This window comes from Arabidopsis lyrata (genome assembly GCF_000004255.2).
Source record: "Arabidopsis lyrata subsp. lyrata unplaced genomic scaffold ARALYscaffold_4, whole genome shotgun sequence".
In the NCBI taxonomy this organism is placed as follows: domain Eukaryota; kingdom Viridiplantae; phylum Streptophyta; class Magnoliopsida; order Brassicales; family Brassicaceae; genus Arabidopsis; species Arabidopsis lyrata.
In genome coordinates this window covers 12,657,707-12,662,378 of record NW_003302552.1, presented here as the reverse complement: position 1 = coordinate 12,662,378, position 4,672 = coordinate 12,657,707, and the positions used below count along the sequence as shown (strand labels likewise).

Below are 4,672 nucleotides of genomic sequence, written 5' to 3'. Positions count from 1 at the left end.
TTTTAAAAAGGCAAAAGAATGTTTGGAATTTTTTTTTATAAAAAGAGCATATATCTATACCTTTCGGTTTAAACTGAATATTTTTCAATGTCTCTTTTGGCTCTCATTGATCCATATGATATTTTTTCTTGTCATTCAGTTTTGGGACTTCAATCCATCATTTGATTTATATTCCTTTTAGATATTTTTACCATCACTATTGTCTACTTCTTTATTTATTTATTTTAAACTGTGTAAAACAATATGAATTATATTTATAATCATTTTTCTAAAATCTTATAAAACATAGTAAAATCTTATAAAACATAGTAAAAGTGCTGTAATTGAAAATTAACAGCATTTAGGAATATTTTTAGAAAGAGGTGTTTTTCGAAATTTTCCTTATTTATTTAAATAAATGAATAAAAATGACTCTTTACTTGTCTCAATGTTAAACTTCTGAGTATTAACAAAAGAAAGAGTTATCAACAAAAGTATTAGTTACTTATATAGTTATATTGTTGAAGACTTTTGCAAAATTTCTCGACTAAATGTGAATAGTATCATATTTTTTTTTGTCGTGAATAGTATCAATATTTAAAAAACAACAACTCGCTACAAAACAATAAATAATCAATTTGAATTATGAAATATAACCATATTTAAAAGGACACACTTTATCTGTTTTGCTTTATATATTAAGAACCGTGCTCTTCTCCTCTATTCATCTCTTCCTCACCACTTTTCTTCAAACCCTCCATCTCTCTTTCTCTCTCTTTGAGCAAAATATCACAACCATAATTGCTATTATTACTAAAAACACACAAGTAATCGTTGCTTCGATCCTTTGTTGCATAAATGGATCCTCCACAGGTAATTTATTCTTCTATAATTTTAGTTTTTCATAACAATTTTTGTTTTGTTTATAATTCTGAGCTATCTTAATACTTCAATCCAAAATTTTAAGAACACTAACACTTAAAAATCAAGGTAATACTTTTCAACTTCTGCTCATAGCAACAAAAAATTCATCAAGAGCTCACCAATTTAAAGATAATATCAACTTGATTACCCTTACCATTTTCTTGTAGACAAAAAATTATTGTCGGTAAAGAATCGGCGCCACGTACGACTAATCCGTTATATAAAGCAAATCATCATTATTTCATTCGTCAGCACAATTTAATTTAATTTGTTTGAATGTGTAGGAAATCTCAAACGAGACTTTGGAAACCATATTGGTAAGCTCAACAAAAGGAAGCAATAATAACAATAAGAAAATGGAAGACGAAATGAAGAAGAAAGTATCAAGAGGAGAATTAGGAGGTGAAGCTCAAAATTGTCCAAGATGTGAATCTCCAAACACAAAGTTTTGTTACTACAACAACTATAGTCTCTCTCAACCTCGTTACTTCTGCAAATCTTGTCGGAGATATTGGACTAAAGGCGGTACTCTCCGTAACGTTCCCGTTGGTGGTGGTTGCCGTCGAAACAAACGATCCTCTTCCTCAGCTTTCTCCAAGAACAACAATAAGTCTATTAGTTTCCATAATGATCCACTTCAGAACTCTTTAATTACGGGAATGCCACCATCATCTTTTGGTTATGACTCCATTGATCTCAACCTCGCTTTTGCTACTCTTCAAAAGCATCATTCATCCTCTCAGGCTACTACGCCTTCTTTTGGGTTTGGAGGTGATCTTTCTATTTATGGAAACTCAGCCAATGACGTAGGGATCTTTGGAGGACAAAACGGTGATTTCAATAATAGCTTGTGTTATGGGTTTATGTCCGGAAATGGTAACAATCATCAAAATGAAATCAAGATGGCTTCTACATTGGGGATGTCTTTGGAAGGAAACGAGAGAAAGCAAGAGAATGTGAACAATAACAACAATATCTCAGAGAATCCTAGCAAGGTCTTATGGGGATTTCCATGGCAGATGAACGGAGATTCTGCCGGAGTTGTACCGAAGATTGATCCCGGAAGGGAAAGCTGGAATGGGATGGCTTCATCTTGGAATAATGGTTTACTCAACACTCCTTTGGTCTAGAAGATCATTAATAAATAAATATATAATATTACTATATATTAAAGTTTATGTCATCACATGTTTGTATACCACTTTCACTAATATGGGGGATGTTTGGTTTTTTTTTTTTTTTAAATAATTTCTAGGGTTTCTATCCTTTTTTAGTTCCCAATTTTTAATGTTGAGACAAGGACCTAAGACTTCTTTTCTTTTAAAAACAAAAATATTTTCTTTTTTGGTATTTTAATTTGTGATTTAATGGTGGCTGGGGTGGTTAATTATATGTTTTTTTTATGTAACGGATCTTTTTTTTTTCTCATGTTTTTTTTAAAGTTATGATTTGATCATAGTTTATGAAAAGTATTAGTGAGTGAGTGGCATATCAATTTATCAATCCTTTTGTTGGATATATCTTTGTTGATAGATATATATCAAGTGGCATATAGTTTTGAGGAATTCTTTCAATAATACAGATAATTAAAAATTCAAAGTAGTTATTGTTGATTAGGTTAACATGTTGTCCATCAAGGCATCAACATTCCACTGGTTGTTGTCAGAGGCCAAAAAAACATTGGATTTTGAAATGTGAGTGGTGAGTTTCAAGATATTCTGTCATGATTGCTTCGTATTTTCCAGGTAGATATTTTGGACACATTTATTTTATTTATTCATTTTGGCAAATAGTTATGAGTATACTTAATTATTAATTGATTTGAATAATTATTGGTTGATAATACGGCCACATTGGAAGAATTTTATAATCGTTTCTCAAATCTCTTGTACAGAATCAAATCTAACACACAGATTTGAGCGTGACTACCTATGGCACTTAAATTTAACAAGTCTACATAATGCAGTAAATTATATTTTCTTAGTTTGAAATAGACATTCTTTAGTAGGGTCCAAATAAGAAAACATAACTGTTGAATAAAATTCCCGAGTTTGAAATGTGTTGATACGATGAATTTTGTTTTTCAAATTTTTGGATTTAGGGGTTGTTGCCTACCGACAAAAGGGTCAAAATTGGTACGAGGCATGGAGCCGTATGTTATATTTGAAAAATTAGTAGCCAAATCGATTTATTAAACAAATTTAATAATATGTTTGGATACGAGTCACGTAGGAAATCAAAAATCGAATTTGGTTTTTTTATAGATAAAAAGTAGATGATGTCCCATGCTGATAAATATAAAATTTAAATATTAAATACATTTTTCTTGAAAATTTGTAATGACATTTAATCAAAATTTCAGGTAGTTTGATATTTGCGGTTTTTGAATTTTTAAGATTTTTATTTATAGTGAATAATATTTGAATTAAAGTACATATTATAATAATAATTGTAGTTACGAAACATAATTCAAATTTAATGGTAAAATTAAAATAAATGTGATGGTTTCTAAATACCTTACTCGATATTTTAAAATTTAAAATTTATTATTTTGTTTACACATTAAACATTATGTTAATTGAGTTTTGGTACATAATATTGACTAAAAATACTCTATCAATTTAAATGGTAACTTGGAATTCAGCTAATATGTAGTAATATAATGTTGACTTATTTTAATTTCTTTTGCTGAATTAGTGAACCTAGTAGAATAACTAAAAGTACAAATGGTAACAATTAAATCTAGAATAACTTATTTGTATTTTTAGCCGAATATAACAAAATAATTAAATATTTAAATAGCAACAACATACAACTATCTAGAAAAATATGAATATATAAGAATAACTAAAAATATTGTTTAAATAAATAAATAGAATTTTAAAAACATGTAATTAATTGATAAAAGCGTAGTAAAAAAACTGAATTTTAAAATTACCTAGTAGCTTAAATTTTTCATTTATGGTAGCTTGAACTTTTTTATTCATTATTTTTGTTGATTCAGTCATTTAAAAATTTAGCATATTTACCTTATAAACTCGAACACGAATCGTTCAAAAAATGATTTTGTATATATGAATTTTCCATATTTTGTATTCGATCATTTTTTGTAAGATATATTTCAAGTGTTATTTTTAGATATTCTAAATATTTTTGAATCTAGCTGAATTTTAGTTTTGACCAAATTATATTTTTGAATTACTAACTTTTGCTGAATTCAATTGAATATTTTTGTTTTCTCACCACTTAAAATCTACATCCTACTGCAATGCCACATCTTCTATTTTAGTGGCATGTGACCCTCTTTGTAGTATCCTATGAAACGGGTAGATAAAAACCAGAATGATTACATGTAATCTTCTCATGCAGAAACAACTGAACGGTAAGTCGAGGCCGAGTTCCAGCTGGATAATAATCTATGTTTGCAGAGTTGAGGTAGTCAATAAAGAACTCAGTTTGGATACTAATCTATGTTTATGGTGAAAGGCGATCCTAGGTGCAAAAAATCCTAGATGTTGCCTTCCACCTAAGGCACACACCTTGGTCGCTTTCCAGATGCAAGGTGAACTTCAAAATAGTAAGGTTACTTGCCTTAACTATTAAACAAAAACCAAAACCAACTTTGAAAACAAAAACATCTTTGAAAAGTAATATCTAATATAGTCTTAGCTATTAGACTAAACTCAAAGTAAAAAAGAAAGCTAACATAAAAAAGCCACAATTGTCTAAATAAAACTCTAAACTTAAAAACCCATCTTATCATTACCAT

General features: G+C 28.9%; 1 protein-coding gene across 1 annotated transcript; it reads left to right on the top strand.

Moving 5' to 3' along the window:
• The first annotated feature begins 765 nt into the window (after positions 1-765).
• Positions 766-2,331, top strand: LOC110229346 (dof zinc finger protein DOF2.1-like). The gene is made up of 2 exons (XM_021029261.1): positions 766-852; positions 1,188-2,331. Exons 1-2 carry the CDS (start codon positions 838-840, stop codon positions 2,031-2,033), a joined length of 861 nt encoding a protein of 286 aa, XP_020884920.1. The 5' UTR covers positions 766-837; the 3' UTR covers positions 2,034-2,331.
• The last annotated feature ends 2,341 nt before the right edge of the window (positions 2,332-4,672 follow it).